This window comes from Lissotriton helveticus, chromosome 1_1, assembly GCF_964261635.1.
Source record: "Lissotriton helveticus chromosome 1_1, aLisHel1.1, whole genome shotgun sequence".
In the NCBI taxonomy this organism is placed as follows: domain Eukaryota; kingdom Metazoa; phylum Chordata; class Amphibia; order Caudata; family Salamandridae; genus Lissotriton; species Lissotriton helveticus.
In genome coordinates this window covers 916,093,087-916,111,610 of record NC_136057.1, presented here as the reverse complement: position 1 = coordinate 916,111,610, position 18,524 = coordinate 916,093,087, and the positions used below count along the sequence as shown (strand labels likewise).

The following is an 18,524-nucleotide window of genomic DNA, read 5'->3' as shown; positions in this document are numbered from 1 at the left end:
TGCCGTTGCTTTGGAATAATCTTGCACGAAAAATAGTGTGGAACCAGACCAGGTTATCGATTGGATGGCATTGGCGGCTGCCAGTACTTTCAGTAAATCCGTGTACTCTAAGAAATAGAGAATGACTCCTCTTGGCCTCTGTGGAGATGAAGAGTTGGTGGAAATGCACCCCAATCTGTGAGCGCGCTGAATATTTAAAGTGGAGTCTTCTGGCAGATGGAGGATCATTGGTAGGAAGGATTTGAAGAAAGTAATAGGGTCCGTACCTTCGACCCTTTCATTCAAACCGTAGATGCGCAAGTTGTTCCTCCTATTACGTTTTTCCAAGTCTTCAACTTGTTTTTGAAGTGTTGAAACTTGCGCATGCATGAGAGAAACTGTTTTAGTGGTATCACTGAAGGCAGAAACTTTTTGCTCCACTACTGTGAGTGTGGTATCGAGCTGTGACCAACTATCAGACAAAATTTGTTGCTTGGAATTAGTTTCCTCTACAAAGGATCTAAGCGCTCTGACTTCCTGTAACAACATCTCCATTGAGACTGGGGAGGCTGGTTTAGGTGGCGAAGGGGGGTCATGTTTCAAACGTTTCACATTGGACTTTCTTGTTGTAGCTCGTATAGGATCCATTATTATGCTATTGCCGTCTGTCACCGGAGACCCAGAATTTTCCAGTCTTGAAAGTTCTGGAAAAAGTTTTGAGTTCTTGATAAAAACACGTTTTGGCTTTGATGTGGTGAAAAAAGATCCCTTCGTTCTGCCCATCAATTTGTGAGGTAAATAAAATGGAAGGTCTTGAGAGGAATTCAGAGCTGTAATATGGAAAGATCAATGAATAAAGAAACAGAAACGACCCTTTAGAAGAACTGACCAGAAGAGGCAGTGCAACCAGAAAGTATTTTAAGTTATACTATGACCCCAACGAGATTTGGCTATGTTATTGTTCGGGATTTGGTGTGCCCGCTGTTGTGAGGAGGACTCCTCAATATTTGGAATGTTCCTTTCTCCACAGACAGTATTAATCCAATAGGTTGTGCCACGGCAGCAAGAGAGTCACACAAAAAATAGAAAAAAAATGCAAGGAGGAAAACCTTATGTGAATGATGAACAAAGGAATAGAAAAGAAACACTTTAAAACAATTAAACCTCACATTTTTCCTCAGAGCTTTATCATAGTTATATTAGCTTCAAAGATCGCTGCCACAACCCCAGATGCTTAAAAACAATGAAGTAATGATGAAAAGTAAAATAGTTGCATCCTCACATAAGGCTAGTATGTGCAGGCAATCAGATTTTAGCAGTGTATGAAAATTGGAAGCGCCATTAATTACCGCCGAATTGAAGGAGATGTAAGACCTCTCTGCGCGATTCACGGAAACAAAATGGCGGTCGCGATATCACGAATCCGCTTCCGCGCGTCTACCTTAAAATGACGATGTTCAAGGTCCCAGGAGCTTACAAAATTGCTCTCACGCCCCCCACAGTTTCTATACTAGCCAAGTAGATATATATAATGTTTGTCCAACGAAAAATTGCATACATTTGAGGTTCATCTGTATTACGTACAAGGCAGAGTCAGAGTTTAAGTGCCTTTCCCACACATAACTATGGTTAAGGTTAGTAAAAATGCATAGTGATTTAAATCTGTCATGAGTGTTTCACTTGTTATACTATGGGCAAGGGATCTTAGCTCCACTGGAAGCAGCAAAAGTCTGCACCTAGTGTGACTTTGAGCTGCCATGGGAAACAGTGCCATTGTGGCTTAAAATTATGCCTACTTGATGTTTTAGAGTCTTTAAGTCAATGCATTATTTTCTCAAGGCAATTGGCTAATGGAATCATGTAGCTCGAAGGTTGTTTCTGAGCAAAACCTGAAACCACGTTCACCATCAATACTAATCATACTGTGTGCATGTCAGCAACATAGTTGACTCATATGGTTGTACTTGTGGGTAGAGTGAGAGGGTAAAATCTCTCAAACTTGATCTATTTCCTGTTCATTAAAAATCTCCTTGTCAAGGATTGGCCACAGGTCCAGGCCTTGCACCCACTCAGCATGTGCAACCAACCCAAGTTTTGCATGGCTTTTGGCTGTGCCCAGCGGGGGTTGCCTGTAACCCAACCAAGGAAGCGGAACCAACCTCTGCCATGATCCACCAGGGGTTGACTGAAGGACCTGACCTACAGACCCAGGGCCCAAGCCTCTGAAGATGAATGTGTGCTGTGGATGTTCTTTGCCCATGTGCTGGCTAGACCCTACATCCAGCCCAGCATGGGTGTGTAGCCTCGGCTGAGCATGTCTTCTGGACACGTACAGCAGGACTTTGCCAGAGTGCCCTGACAATGGCAAGGCCTCTTGCCAAATTAATGGCTGGCCAATTGCCTCTACACAGTGCCTTTGTCCACAGTGGGGGCTACCTACAGCCAAGCCCTCCTCCCAACCGTACATTGGACGCTAACTCTACACATGACTAACGGCCCTGAAGAGCAGGGTTGCAAGGCCCAGCTCCAAATCTCCTGGATGGCCAATCTTTGCTATGCACGGTCTTCAGCCATGATCAGTGAAGGGTGCTACATTTGGCCACGTTTTCAAAATACTTGCTCATCTATCCACACATTTGTGGATTTGTGGTCCCTAATCCAGGTCCTCAAATCCTGTGTGAAAAACATGGGCTTTTTAATATTTGGAACAGAATTTGACTTCTGGGCCCACCTACATCCTCTCTGGGGTCAGGGAATACTCGGTCAGCCGCCTTGTACTCTCTATGTCACCTACCACCTGGTCAAATACTTTGTTTCCTGGCATCCAAAGGCACACACTATAACAAAAAAACGCAAGTGCTGCCAGGCAATCCAATGGCTTGGATCCTAGAATGTTCCATGACCTCATAGATCTTGCTTGACCTCATCAAGTGAGCTGTGTTTATTTTTCAACATTTTGGGGCCTCAATCTCTCCTAAGATGCAGATCCATGCAGAGTCAGTTTAAAAAACCCTTGCCTGATTAACCTTTTGAGCTTGCTGACAAATGTTTGGAATGTAAATATCTCAAAAGCTACTGAATGAGTTCATACCAACCCATTCAAAGGCACTTTAAAAAAAAATAAGATTCTAGTTTCAGGCCATGTTTAGGGTAATTCTATTCAGATGTTTTTGCTTTAGGCACGAGCAAAGTTTCTTTTTGGAGCTCAAAAGTAAAATGCAGCTTTTTACTCTATCCTGTAATTCCCCACCAAACAGATTTGCACCAAGCTGACAAACCGACTAACAGAATGGGATATATGACGTTACCACGCGTACTTTTACAACGTATACTTTTACAACGCATTTTTTACCACGCAATTACTATTACAACGCATGTTGTTACAACGAGTACGATTACAACGCAATATAGCAGAATAAATAGAAAAGTACTATTACAACGAAAACATTTACCACGCATACCATTACAACGCAAATCAAATATATATATTTTTTATTTTGTACAATAAAACCTGGAACGGGATGCGGGGAAAATAGGGGTTTTGGGTGGGGAAGTGTATTAAAAAATGTAAATAAAACTACAACGTAATAACCAAATATCCGACCTTTTTTTTTTTAATTAATGCTCGAGTATTAAAATTAATACTCTAGTATTTAAATAAATACTCAAATTTTCATAAAAATGGAACTTATTACATACCATTACCACGCAAATCAAATATATATATTTTTTATTTTGTACAATAAAACCTGGAACGGGATGCAGGGAAAATAGGGGTTTTGGGTGGGGAAGTGTATTAAAAAATGTAAACAAAACTACAACGTAATAACCAAATATCCGACCTTTTTAAAATTAATACTCGAGTATTAAAATTAATACTCGAGTATTTAAATAAATACTCAAATTTTCATAAAAATTGAACTTATTACATACACAACAAATCCAGAAAAAAATTATACTACATATATATTGAAAAAATTATAATTAATAATTTAAAGCCATCAAATTCAATAAGAAACGTACTGTGAAACAATGGCCATTTTTAATAAGTAAGTCAAACGATAGTACTACAACTATTTCAATCAAATAATACCACAACACTACTTACAAAATGGATGCCAAAACGGATCGAAAAAACTATTTACAAATCTTTGAACAAAGTTTTAAAATATAAGTTTACACAGAAATAAAACGTATATAAAATGTACATACCAACGCTATCTTTTTAAAAAAAAACTCAAGCAGTAACCCAAACATATAAATACGAGACTGACACCATTTTAAAGGCAGTTGATCCTCAACTACCAGAGTGACCAGACGCCAAACCTGACTCTCTGACCTTATCACCTTTATAAAAGCAAAAGCAAAAGCAAAACTCCGGAGAATTATTTAACGTATTACAAGTAAGTAACTTAAATATATAACGACATTTTAAACCAATTCATTAATAAATTATCCAAAATATATGTAATATTATTTGAAAATATATATTTTTCCCAAAACATATATTAGAATTAAAGAAACGTTTATACATATTAAGAAAACCCGACATTTATTAAACCGAGAAATACCAATTCAAAAATGGATTTATTTAAATAAAATGAAAATAATTTATTAAAGTTAAATATTTTGATATAATATGTCTATATATTTTTTTTTTAATAGTCGAACAACTGCAAGCTTTGACACAAAATACGTTTATCCAATAAATTAAAGAACCTTAATTTGCCAAACCTACTGTGCAAAAATAATTTGAAGGTACATTTCAGACTTTTTATACAAGATTTCTAAACATATCAGACGTAAATAAATAAATTAATAGACATATTTTTTCTACTTTTATCAGGAGACCTCACTTTAGAATAAATACTAAATTTTACCGACCTCGAGAATTTCAACGTCATCACAAAAAAAGGTAATATAATATATATTTTTAGACATTACAGTATATTAATTACCCAAAAATAATTTCCTAGTCTATTTTTCCAAATATGGCAATGAAAAATGTAGGAAATATATACATTACAAATTGAAAAACATTTCCATTCCTATTTACTTATACATAAATAAACAGTGTAATCTCCTGTAAATCTACAACAGAAAATACTTAAAAGCAACATAGTAAAAATTTACATTATTTATTTCCATCTATTAGGAACTCAAATTGAACTTTGAAATTAAAGAAACAAAGTCCAGCCAAGAAAAACAAAATCTGAAAACAAAGCTTCATTCTGAAAGGTAAAAAACTAAAATTGCACGTAAAACACATTTTACGCAAATGCTGCAGTAGAGAAAGTGCTGAATATTGTAGAGACATTACTTACTATTCCAAATCTAGGTAATTGCTACTGTAGAGAAAGTGTTGGATAGTACAGGGGATTTACTTAGTATTTCAACTCCAAGTAAGTGCTGCAGTAGAAAAAGTGCTGGATAGTGTAGGGGTATTACTTACTATTCCAACTCCAGGTAAGTGCTGTAGTAGGGAAAGTGCTGGATAGTGTAGGGGTATTACTTACTATTCCAACTCCAGGTAAGTGCTGCAGTAGGGAAAGTGCTGGATAGTGTAGGGGTTTTACTTACTATTCCAATTCCAGGTAAGTGCTGTAGTAGGGAAAGGGCTGGATAGTGTAAGGATATTAATTACTATTCCAACTCTGGGTAAGTGCTGCAGTGGATAAAGTGCTGGATAGTGTAGGTTTATTACTTACTATTCCAACTCTAAATACGTGCTACAGTAGATAAAGTGCTGGATATTGTAGGGCTATAACTTACTATTCAAACTCCATGTAAGTGCTGCAGTAGGAAAAGTGCTGGATAGTGTAAGAGTATTAATTACTATTCCAACTCCATTTAAGTGCTGCAGTAGGAAAAGTGCTGGATAGTGTAAGGGTATTAATTACTATTCCAACTGCAGGTAAGTGCTGCAGTAGTGAAAGTGCTGGATAGTGTAAGAGTATTAATTACTATTCCAACTCCAGTTAAGTGCTGCAGTAGGAAAAGTGCTGGATAATGTAAGGGTATTAATTACTATTCCAACTCCGAGTAAGTGCTGCAGTAGGGTAAGTGCTGGATAGTGTAGGGGTATTACTTACTATTCCAACTCCAGGTAAGTGCTGCAGTAGGGAAAGTGCTGGATAGTGTAGGGGTATTACTTACTATTCCAACTCCAAGTAAGTGCTGCAGTAGATTAAGTGCTGGATAGTGTAGGGGTATTACTTACTATTCTTAATCCAGGAAAGTGCTGCAGTGGATAAAGTGCTGGATAGTGTAGGGGTATTATTTACTATTCCAACTCCGGGTAAGTGCTGCAGTAGGGAAAGTGCTGGATAGTGTAAGGGTATTAGTTACTATTCCAACTCCAAGTAAGTGCTGCTTTAAGGAAAGTGCTGGATAGTGTAAACATGTCAATTCTCTTTTCACACTCAGATAAAGGACAACTATAATTACAATGACAAATATGTTTTCAGTGTAACATTTTCAGTTAAAAATGTATTCACACCAAACGAAAAGCACAATAAACATTAACATTTCTTTTTCCCTTTTTTAGAAATACAAAACAATATTTCTTCAAAAAAACATTCTACATCCAAAGAAACCATCAAACTGAAAAACAAGCTAACAACAATAGTCCACAAATACAAGCAGCAATCTAAAAGGTAAATAAATACCATGAGACATGAAAAACATTTATATGCGTACCCATTCAAAAACTCAAGTAGATAAAAAGCTGAAAATTGTAGACATATGATTTTCTTTTCTAATTTCAGTGTTAGATAGTGTAGGGATAAAACTCACAATTCCAACACCAAGAAAGTGCTGGAGTGGATAAAGTGCTGGATAGTGTAAAGGTATTAATTACTATTCCAACTCTTGGTAAGTGCTGCAGTAGAGAAAGTGCTGGATAGTGTAAGGGTATTACTTACTATTCCAACTCCGGTTAAGTGCTGCAGTAGAGAAAATGCTGGATAGTGTAGGGGTATTACTTACTATTCCAACTCTGTGTAAGTGCTGCAGTAGAAAAAGTTCTGGATAGTATAGGGGTATTACTTACTAATCCAACTCGTACTAAGTTCTGCAGTAAGGAAAGTGCTGGATAGTGTAGGGGTATTACTTACTATTCCAACTCCAGTTAAGTGCTGCAGTAGGGAAAGTGTTGGATAGTGTAAGGGTATTAATTACTATTCCAACTCCAAGTAAGTGCTGCAGTAGATTAAGTGCTGGATAGTGTAGGGGTATTACTTACCATTCTTAATCCAGGAAAGTGCTGCAGTGGATAAAGTGCTGGATAGTGTAGTGGTATTAGTTACTAATCAAACTCCGAGTAAGTGCTGCAGTAGGTAAAGTGTTGGATAGTGTAAGGGTATTAGTTACTATTCCAACTCTGGGTAATTGCTGCAGTGCAGAAAGTGCTGGATAGTGTAGGGTTATTACTTACTATTCCAACTCCAGTTAAGTGCTGCAGTAGATAAAGTGCTGGATAGTGTAGGGGTATTACTTACTATTGCAACTCCAGTTAAGTGCTGCAGTAGGGAAAGTGCTGGATAGTGTAGGGGTATTTCTTACTATTCCAACTCTGTGTAAGTGCTGCAGTAGAAAAAGTGCTGGATAGTATAGGGGTATTACTTACTATTCCAACTCCAGTTAAGTGCTGCAGTACGGAAAGTGCTGGATAATGTAGGGGTATTACTTACTATTCCAACTCCGATTAACTGCTGCAGTAGTGAAAGTGCTGGATAGTGTAGGGGTATTACTTACTATTCCAACTCCAGGTAAGTGCTGCAGTAGGGAAAGTGCTGGATAGTGTAGGGGTATTACTTACTATTCCAACTCCAAGTAAGTGCTGCAGTAGATTAAGTGCTGGATAGTGTAGGGGTATTACTTACTATTCGTAATCCAGGAAAGTGCTGCAGTGGATAAAGTGCTGGATAGTGTAGTGGTATTAGTTACTATTCAAACTCCAAGTAAGTGCTGCAGTAGGTAAAGTGTTGGATAGTGTAAGGGTATTAGTTACTATTCCAACTCTGGGTAATTGCTGCAGTGCAGAAAGTGCTGGATAGTGTAGGGTTATTACTTACTATTCCAACTCCAAATAACTGCTACAGTAGATAAAGTGCTGGATATTGTAGGGCTATAACTTACTATTCAAACTCCAGGTAAGTGCTGCAGTAGGAAAAGTGCTGGATAGTGTAAGAGTATTAATTACTATTCCAACTCAATTTAAGTGCTGCAGTAGGAAAAGTGCAGGATAGTGTAAGGGTATTAATTACTATTCCAACTCCAGGTAAGTGCTGCAGTAGTGAAAGTGCTGGATAGTATAAGAGTATTAATTACCATTCCAAGTCCAGTTAATTGCTGCAGTAGGAAAAGTGCTGGATAATGTAGGGGTATTAATTACTATTCCAACTCCGAGTAAGTGCTGCAGTAGGGTAAGTGCTGGATAGTGTAGGGGTATTACTTACTATTCCAACTCCAGGTAAGTGCTGCAGTAGGTAAAGTGTTGGATAGTGTAAGGGTATTAGTTACTATTCCAACTCTGAGTAAGTGCTGCAGTGGAGAAAGTGCTGGGTAGTGTAGGTGTATTACTTACTATTCCAACTCTAAATAAGTGCTACAGTAGATAAAGTGCTGGATATTGTAGGGCTATAACTTACTATTCAAACTCCATGTAAGTGCTGCAGTAGGAAAAGTGCTGGATAGTGTAAGAGTATTAATTACTATTCCAACTCCATTTAAATGCTGCAGTAGGAAAAGTGCTGGATAGTGTAAGGGTATTAATTACTATTCCAACTCCAGGTAAGTGCTGCAGTAGTGAAAGTGCTGGATAGTGTAAGAGTATTAATTACTATTCCAACTCCAGTTAAGTGCTGCAGTAGGAAAAGTGCTGGATAATGTAAGGGTATTAATTACTATTCCAACTAAGAGTACGTGCTGCAGTAGGGTAAGTGCTGGATAGTGTATGGGTATTACTTACTATTCCAACTCCAAGTAAGTGCTGCAGTAGGGAAAGTGCTGGATAGTGTAGGGGTATTACTTACTATTCTTAATCCAGGAAAGTGCTGCAGTGGTAAAGTGCTGGATATTGTAGGGGTATTATTTACTATTCCAACTCCGAGTAAGTGCTGCAGTAGGGAAAGTGCTGGATAGTGTAAGGGTATTAGTTACTATTCCAACTCCAAGTAAGTGCTGCTTTAAGGAAAGTGCTGGATAGTGTAAACATGTCAATTCTCTTTTCACACTCAGATAAAGGACAACTATAATTACAATGACAAATATGTTTTCAGTGTAAAAGTTTCAGTAAAAAAGGTATTCACACCAAACGAAAAGCACAATAAACATTAACATTTCTTTTTCCCTTTTTTAGAAATACAAAACAATATTTCTTCAAAAAAACATTCTACATCCAAAGAAACCATCAAACTGAAAAACAAGCTTACAACAATAGTCCACAAATACAAGCAGCAATCTAAAAGGTAAATAAATACCATGAGACATGAAAAACATTTATATTCGTACCCATTCAAAAACTCAAGTAGATAAAAAGCTGAAAATTGTAGACATATGATTTTCTTTTCTAATTTCAGTGTTAGATAGTGTAGGGGTAAAACTCACAATTCAAACACCAAGAAAGTGCTGGAGTGGATAAAGTGCTGGATAGTGTAAAGGTATTAATTACTATTCCAACTCTTGGTAAGTGCTGCAGTAGTGAAAGTGCTGGATAGTGTAAGGGTATTACTTACTATTCCAACTCCGGTTAAGTGCTGCAGTAGAGAAAGTGCTGGATAGTGTAGGGGTATTACTTACTATTCCAACTCTATGTAAGTGCTGCAGTAGAAAAAGTGCTGGATAGTATAGGGGTATTACTTACTAATCCAACTCGTACTAAGTTCTGCAGTAAGGAAAGTGCTGGATAGTGTAGGGGTATTACTTACTATTCCAACTCCAGTTAAGTGCTGCAGTAGGGAAAGTGCTGGATAGTGTAAGGGTATTAATTACTATTCCAACTCCAAGTAAGTGCTGCAGTAGATTAAGTGCTGGATAGTGTAGGGGTATTACTTACTATTCTTAATCCAGGAAAGTGCTGCAGTGGATAAAGTGCTGGATAGTGTAGTGGTATTACTTACTATTCCAACTCCGAGTAAGTGCTGCAGTAGGGAAAGTGTTGGATAGTGTAAGGGTATTAGTTACTATTCCAACTCTGGGAAAGTGCTGCAGTGGATAAAGTGTTGGATAGTGTAGGGGTATTACTTACTATTCCAACTCCAGGTAAGTGCTGCAGTAGGGAAAGTGCTGGATAATGTAAGAGTATTAATTACTATTCCAACTCCGAGTAAGTGCTGCAGTAGGGAAAGTGCTGAATAATGTAAGGGTATTAGTTACTATTCCAACTCTGGGTAAATGCAGTAGTAGAGAAAGTGCTGGATAGTGTAGGGTTATTACTTACTATTCCAACTCCAAGTAAGTGCTGCAGTAAGGAAAGTGCTGGATAGTGTAGGGGTATTACTTACTATTCCAACTCCAGGTAAGTGCTGCAGTAAGGAAAGTGCTGGATAGTGTAGGGGTATTACTTACTATTCCAACTCCAGGTAAGTGCTGCAGTAAGGAAAGTGCTGGATAGTGTAGGGGTATTACTTACTATTCAAACTCCGGGTAAATGCTGCAGTAGGGAAAGTGCTGGATAGTGTAAGGGTATTAATTACTATTCCAACTCCAGGGGTAAGTGCTGCAGTAGGTTAAGTGTTGGATAGTGTAAGGGTATTAGTTACTATTCCATCTCCAAGTAAGTGCTGCTTTAAGGAAAGTATTGGATAGTTTAAACATGTCAATTCTCTTTTCACACTCAGATAAAGGACAACTATAATTACAATGACAATTATGTTTTCAGTGTAAAATTTTCAGTAAAAAATGTATTCACACCAAACGAAAAGCACAATAAACATTAACATTTCTTTTTCTCTTTTTTAGAAATACAAAACAATATTTCTTCAAAAAACATTCTACATCTAAAGAAACCATCAAACTGAAAAACAAACTAACAACAATAGTCCAAAAATACAAGCAGCAATCTAAAAGGTAAATAAATACCATGAGACATGAAAAACATTTCAATTAGTACCCATTAAAAAACTCAAGTAGATAAAAAGCTGAAAATTGTAGACATATGATTTTCTTTTCTAATTTCAGTGTTAGATAGTGTAGGGATAAAACTCACAATTCCAACACCAAGAAAGTGCTAGAGTGGATAAAGTGCTGGATAGTGTAAAGGTATTAATTACTATTCCAACTCCAGGTAAGTGCTGCAGTAGGGAAAGTGCTGGATAGTGTAGGGGTATTACTTACTATTCCAACTCCAGTTAAGTGCTGCAGTAAGGAAAGTGCTGGATAGTGTAGGGGTATTACTTACTATTCCAACTCCAAGTAAGTGCTGCAGTAGATTAAGTGCTGGATAGTGTAGGGGTATTTCTTACTATTCTTAATCCAGGAAAGTGCTGCAGTGGATAAAGTGCTGGATAGTGTAAGAGTATTAATTACTATTCCAACTCCGAGTAAGTGCTGCAGTAGGGAAAGTGTTGGAAAGTGTAAGGGTATTACTTACTATTCCAACTCTGGGTAAGTGCTGCAGTGGAGAAAGTGCTGAATAGTGTAAGGGTATTAGTTACTATTCCAACTCTGGGTAAATGCAGTAGTAGAGAAAGTGCTGGATAGTGTAGGGTTATTACTTACTATTCCAACTCCAAGTAAGTGCTGCAGTAAGGAAAGTGCTGGATAGTGTAGGGGTATTACTTACTATTCCAACTCCAGGTAAGTGCTGCAGTAAGGAAAGTGCTGGATAGTGTAGGGGTATTACTTACTATTCCAACTCCATGTAAGTGCTGCAGTAAGGAAAGTGCTGGATAGTGTAGGGGTATTACTTACTATTCCAACTCCGGGTAAGTGCTGCAGTAGGGAAAGTGCTGGATAGTGTAAGGGTATTAATTACTATTCCAACTCCAGGTAAGTGGTGCAGTAGGTTAAGTGCTGGATAGTGTAAGGGTATTAGTTACTATTCCATCTCCAAGTAAGTGCTGCTTTAAGGAAAGTATTGGATAGTTTAAACATGTCAATTCTCTTTTCACACTCAGATAAAGGACAACTAAAATTACAATGACAAATATCTTTTCAGTGTAAAATTTTCAGTAAAAAATGTATTCACACCAAACGAAAAGCACAATAAACATTAACATTTCTTTTTCTCTTTTTTAGAAATACAAAACAATATTTCTTCAAAAAACATTCTACATCCAAAGAAACCATCAACCTGAAAAACAAGCTAACAACAATAGTCCACAAATACAAGCAGCAATCTAAAAGGTAAATAAATACCATGAGACATGAAAAACATTTCAATTAGTACCCATTAAAAAACTCAAGTAGATAAAAAGCTGAAAATTGTAGACATATGATTTTCTTTTCTTATTTCAGTGTTAGATAGTGTAGGGATAAAACTCACAATTCCAACACCAGGAAAGTGCTAGAGTGGATAAAGTGCTGGATAGTGTAAAGGTATTAATTACTATTCCAACTCTTGGTAAGTGCTGCAGTAGTGAAAGTGCTGGATAGTGTAAGGGTATTACTTACTATTCCAACTCCGGTTAAGTGCTGCAGTAGAGAAAGTGCTGGATAGTGTAGGGGTATTACTTATTATTCCAACTCTATGTAAGTGCTGCAGTAGAAAAAGTGCTGGATAGTATAGGGGTATTACTTACTAATCCAACTCGTACTAAGTTCTGCAGTAAGGAAAGTGCTGGATAGTGTAGGGGTATTACTTACTATTCCAACTCCAGTTAAGTGCTGCAGTAGGGAAAGTGCTGGATAGTGTAAGGGTATTAATTACTATTCCAACTCCAAGTAAATGCTGCAGTAGATTAAGTGCTGGATAGTGTAGGGGTATTACTTACTATTCTTAATCCAGGAAAGTGCTGCAGTGGATACAGTGCTGGATAGTGTAGTGGTATTACTTACTATTCCAACTCCGAGTAAGTGCTGCAGTAGGGAAAGTGTTGGATAGTGTAAGGGTATTAGTTACTATTCCAACTCTGGGAAAGTGCTGCAGTGGATAAAGTGTTGGATAGTGTAGGGGTATTACTTACTATTCCAACTCCAGGTAAGTGCTGCAGTAGGGAAAGTGCTGGATAATGTAAGAGTATTAATTACTATTCCAACTCCGAGTAAGTGCTGCAGTAGGGAAAGTGCTGAATAATGTAAGGGTATTAGTTACTATTCCAACTCTGGGTAAATGCAGTAGTAGAGAAAGTGCTGGATAGTGTAGGGTTATTACTTACTATTCCAACTCCAAGTAAGTGCTGCAGTAAGGAAAGTGCTGGATAGTGTAGGGGTATTACTTACTATTCCAACTCCAGGTAAGTGCTGCAGTATGGAAAGTGCTGGATAGTGTAGGGGTATTACTTACTATTCCAACTCCAGGTAAGTGCTGCAGTAAGGAAAGTGCTGGATAGTGTAGGGGTATTACTTACTATTCAAACTCCGGGTAAGTGCTGCAGTAGGGAAAGTGCTGGATAGTGTAAGGGTATTAATTACTATTCCAACTCCAGGGGTAAGTGCTGCAGTAGGTTAAGTGCTGGATAGTGTAAGGGTATTAGTTACTATTCCATCTCCAAGTAAGTGCTGCTTTAAGGAAAGTATTGGATAGTTTAAACATGTCAATTCTCTTTTCACACTCTGATAAAGGACAACTATAATTACAATGACAATTATGTTTTCAGTGTAAAATTTTCAGTAAAAAATGTATTCACACCAAACGAAAAGCACAATAAACATTAACATTTCTTTTTCTCTTTTTTAGAAATACAAAACAATATTTCTTCAAAAAACATTCTACATCCAAAGAAACCATCAAACTGAAAAACAAACTAACAACAATAGTCCAAAAATACAAGCAGCAATCTAAAAGGTAAATAAATACCATGAGACATGAAAAACATTTCAATTAGTACCCATTAAAAAACTCAAGTAGATAAAAAGCTGAAAATTGTAGACATATGATTTTCTTTTCTAATTTCAGTGTTAGATAGTGTAGGGATAAAACTCACAATTCCAACACCAAGAAAGTGCTAGAGTGGATAAAGTGCTGGATAGTGTAAAGGTATTAATTACTATTCCAACTCCAGGTAAGTGCTGCAGTAGGGAAAGTGCTGGATAGTGTAGGGGTATTACTTACTATTCCAACTCCAGTTAAGTGCTGCAGTAAGGAAAGTGCTGGATAGTGTAGGGGTATTACTTACTATTCCAACTCCAAGTAAGTGCTGCAGTAGATTAAGTGCTGGATAGTGTAGGGGTATTTCTTACTATTCTTAATCCAGGAAAGTGCTGCAGTGGATAAAGTGCTGGATAGTGTAAGAGTATTAATTACTATTCCAACTCCGAGTAAGTGCTGCAGTAGGGAAAGTGTTGGAAAGTGTAAGGGTATTACTTACTATTCCAACTCTGGGTAAGTGCTGCAGTGGAGAAAGTGCTGAATAGTGTAAGGGTATTAGTTACTATTCCAACTCTGGGTAAATGCAGTAGTAGAGAAAGTGCTGGATAGTGTAGGGTTATTACTTACTATTCCAACTCCAAGTAAGTGCTGCAGTAAGGAAAGTGCTGGATAGTGTAGGGGTATTACTTACTATTCCAACTCCAGGTAAGTGCTGCAGTAAGGAAAGTGCTGGATAGTGTAGGGGTATTACTTACTATTCCAACTCCATGTAAGTGCTGCAGTAAGGAAAGTGCTGGATAGTGTAGGGGTATTACTTACTATTCCAACTCCGGGTAAGTGCTGCAGTAGGGAAAGTGCTGGATAGTGTAAGGGTATTAATTACTATTCCAACTCCAGGTAAGTGCTGCAGTAGGTTAAGTGCTGGATAGTGTAAGGGTATTAGTTACTATTCCATCTCCAAGTAAGTGCTGCTTTAAGGAAAGTATTGGATAGTTTAAACATGTCAATTCTCTTTTCACACTCAGATAAAGGACAACTAAAATTACAATGACAAATATCTTTTCAGTGTAAAATTTTCAGTAAAAAATGTATTCACACCAAACGAAAAGCACAATAAACATTAACATTTCTTTTTCTCTTTTTTAGAAATACAAAACAATATTTCTTCAAAAAACATTCTACATCCAAAGAAACCATCAAACTGAAAAACAAGCTAACAACAATAGTCCACAAATACAAGCAGCAATCTAAAAGGTAAATAAATACCATGAGACATGAAAAACATTTCAATTAGTACCCATTAAAAAATTCAAGTAGATAAAAAGCTGAAAATTGTAGACATATGATTTTCTTTTCTTATTTCAGTGTTAGATAGTGTAGGGATAAAACTCACAATTCCAACACCAGGAAAGTGCTAGAGTGGATAAAGTGCTGGATAGTGTAAAGGTATTAATTAATATTCCAACTCCAGGTAAGTGCTGCAGTAGGGAAAATGCTGGATAGTGTAGGGGTATTACTTACTATTCCAACTCCAGATAAGTGCTGCAGTAAGGAAAGTGCTGGATAGTGTAGGGGTATTACTTACTATTCCAACTCCAATAAGTGCTGCAGTAGATTAAGCGCTGGATAGTGTAGGGGTATTACTTACTATTCTTAATCCAGGAAAGTGCTGCAGTGGATAAAGTGCTGGATAGTGTAAGAATATTAATTACTATTCCAACTCCGAGTAAGTGCTGCAGTAGGGAAAGTGTTGGATAGTGTAAGGGTATTACTTACTATTCCAACTCTGGGTAAGTGCTGCAGTGGAGAAAGTGCTGGATAGTGTAAGGGTATTACTTACTATTCCAACTCCGGTTAAGTGCTGCAGTAGGGAAAGTGCTGGATAGTGTAGGGGTATTACTTACTATTCCAACTCTGTGTAAGTGCTGCAGTACAGAAAGTGCTGGATAGTGTAGGGGTATTACTTACTATTCCAACTCCGGGTAAGTGCTGCAGTAGGGAAAGTGCTGGATAGTGTAGGGGTATTACTTACTATTCCAACTCCAGGTAAGTGCTGCAGTAGGGGAAGTGCTGGATAGTTTAGGGGTATTACTTACTATTCCAACTCCAAGTAAGTGCTGCAGTAGATTAAGTGCTGGATAGTGTAGGGGTATTATTTACTATTCTTAATCCAGGAAAGTGCTGCAGTGGATAAAGTGCTGGATAGTGTAGGGGTATTACTTACTATTCCAACTCCGAGTAAGTGCTGCAGTAGGGAAAGTGCTGGATAGTGTAAGGGTATTAGTTACTATTCCAACTCCAAGTAAGTGCTGCTTTAAGGAAAGTGCTGGATAGTTTAAACATGTCAATTCTCTTTTCACACTCAGATAGAGGACAACTATAATTACAATGACAAATATGTTTTCAGTGTAAAATTTTCAGTAAAAAATGTATTCACTCCAAACGAAAAGCACAATAAACATTAACATTTCTTTTTCCCTTTTTTAGAAATACAAAACAATATTTCTTCAAAAAAACATTCTACATCCAAAGAAACCATCAAACTGAAAAACAAGCTATCAACAATAGTCCACAAATACAAGCAGCAATCTAAAAGGTAAATAAATACCATGAGACATGAAAAACATTTCAATTAGTACCCATTCAAAAACTCAAGTAGATAAAAAGCTGAAAATTGTAGACATATGATTTTTTTTTTCTAATTTCAGTGTTAGATAGTGTAGGGATAAAACTCACAATTCCAACATCAAGAAAGTGCTAGAGTGGATAAAGTGCTGGATAGTGTAAAGGTATTAATTACTATTCCAACTCTTGGTAAGTGCTGCAGTAAAGAAAGTGTTGGATAGTGTAAGGGTATTACTTACTATTCCAACTCCGGTTAAGTGCTGCAGTAAGTAAAGTGCTGGATAGTGTAGGGGTATTGCTTACTATTCCAACTCCAGGTAAGTGCTGCAGTAGGGAAAGTGCTGGATAGTGTAAGGGTATTACTTACTATTCCAACTCTGGTTAAGTGCTGCAGTAGGGAAAGTGCTGGATAGTGTAGGGGTATTACTTACTATTCCAACTCCAAGTAAGTACTATTACAAAACAAGTTAAGTGCTACATTAGGGTAAGTGCTGGATAGTATATAGATATTACTTACTATTCCTACTTCTGAAAATTGCTACATTAAGAAAACTGTTTCTTTTTTTAAAAGATACATTTTAAAAACACAGAAAAATAACTAAATATCCTATTTTTTTCTTTTTAGAACATGTCTACTCATCCAACTGCGAATTATATTAAGTCCAGAAAGGGAAACAGATTACTGAATCATGCAGGTTACATTTATTGTAAGGAAAGGATAAGTTTAACAAGGAATCATTGGAGGTGCGTGAATTACTTTTCAACCCTTTGCAGCGGCAGAGCGGTTACGGTTGATGATATTATTGTAAGAACAACTGACCATAACCACTCTGCCTCTGCAATGGAGGTTGATGTAAGAGAAACAGTTAACGAGATGAAAGTAATTGCAAGCACCTCAAATGATTCTACAGGATCCATTTTAAGAGAGGTTGCTCAGCATTTCCCTACACATATAGCTAGTAATATGCCTACCATCCATAATTTTCGTAGAATTATTCAACGTCAAAAGCAGGCAAGTAATACACAAACTAATACACCGCATACCTTTTCTGACATAGTTATACCTCATGAACTTACAATTTATTTTTCTAATGAACCTTTCCTTCTGCATGATAATGAAAACCCTCAAAAACGTATTTTAATTTTTAGTACACCCCGCAACCTTGTAAAACTTGAAAGTAGTGAAATTTGGATGATGGATGGGACGTTTAAAAGCACACCTCATCCATTCACCCAAATTTATACAATACATGCTAAAATTAACAATAGTGTAATCCCCCTAGTATATAGTTTGCTGCCTGATAAAACTTCTGCAACATACACAGAATTTTTGTCTGTTATTAAATCAAAAACTAACCAAAGCCCTAGGAAAATAATTATGGATTTTGAATTGAGCATGATCAATGTGATCACCAAAACGTACACGGATACCCAAATTCAGGGGTGTTTTTTCCATTTTTCCCAGGCATTCTGGCGTAAACTGCAAAAATCACCCCTTGTTACAGAATATTCGTCAGACAGCAAACTACAAGTTGAATTAAAAAAATTAACTGCTCTTTGTTTTGTCCCTCCCGAAAGTGTAGACGAATACTACACTGCCATTACAGAATCAGATTATTACATTACAAATGAAGAAAAATTGGCACCCATTCTAAATTATATGGAAGACACATGGATTGGACACCCAAGCAGATCGGGTCGCAGGAGGAAGCCACGTTTCCATGTGGAGTGGTGGAACTGCTATTTGAGTTGCTTACAGGGAGAGGCTAAAACAAATAATGCCATAGAGGTATGGCATAACTCCTTCAACCATGTAATTGGAAAACACCATCCAAATTTCTACTCTTTTTTGGAAACTTTGAAGAAGGAGCAAAGTTTTCAGGAAATGAGAATTTCTCAAACTCTAACAGGTAGTCTAAACTCACGAATTACTCAAAAAACAAAAGAA

General features: G+C 37.1%; 1 protein-coding gene across 1 annotated transcript; it reads left to right on the top strand.

Annotated features, from left to right (window-relative positions):
* The first annotated feature begins 1,604 nt into the window (after positions 1-1,604).
* LOC144763191 (uncharacterized) lies at positions 1,605-18,310 on the top strand. Its single transcript, XM_078648554.1, has 8 exons — positions 1,605-1,613; positions 5,135-5,217; positions 10,942-11,049; positions 12,220-12,327; positions 13,820-13,927; positions 15,098-15,205; positions 16,439-16,547; positions 17,202-18,310. The coding sequence occupies exons 1-7, from the start codon at positions 1,605-1,607 to the stop codon at positions 16,542-16,544; spliced, it is 630 nt and encodes a 209-aa protein (XP_078504680.1). The 3' UTR covers positions 16,545-16,547; positions 17,202-18,310.
* Positions 18,311-18,524: the final 214 nt, after the last annotated feature.